Source organism: Buceros rhinoceros, unplaced genomic scaffold, assembly GCF_000710305.1.
Source record: "Buceros rhinoceros silvestris isolate BGI_N320 unplaced genomic scaffold, ASM71030v1 scaffold32336, whole genome shotgun sequence".
NCBI classification, from domain to species: Eukaryota; Metazoa; Chordata; class Aves; order Bucerotiformes; family Bucerotidae; genus Buceros; species Buceros rhinoceros.
Window position 1 is genome coordinate 1 of NW_010416324.1, and position 264 is coordinate 264.

General features: G+C 70.5%; 1 protein-coding gene across 1 annotated transcript in view; it reads left to right on the forward strand.

The window, feature by feature from the left end:
* Positions 1–84: 84 nt before the first annotated feature.
* The window catches only part of TMEM51 (transmembrane protein 51), a 2,036-nt gene continuing 1,856 nt past the window's right edge, over positions 85–264 (forward strand). The window contains exon 1 of the mRNA XM_010137767.1: positions 85–257. Coding sequence (XP_010136069.1) covers positions 85–257 — 173 coding nt within the window. The remainder of the gene's footprint in view (positions 258–264) is intronic.

Consider the following 264-nt stretch of genomic DNA (forward strand, 5'->3'; position numbering starts at 1 on the left):
CATGCCAGCCGGCCTGCAGCCCCCCTGCCCCGAGCCGCGCTGTGAGGAGGGGGCAGCCCGCCTGGCCAGCCAGCAACGGGAGCGATGGCCCAGTCTCGGGCCAATGGCTCGCATTACGCCCTGACGGCGATAGGGCTGGGGATGCTCGTCCTTGGCATCATCATGGCCGTCTGGAACCTCGTCCCCGGCTTCAGCCCTGCTGACAAACCCGCCACCCATGCCGGGAACAGCAGCAAGCCCGACCGCGGCACCGGCGGCGGTTTG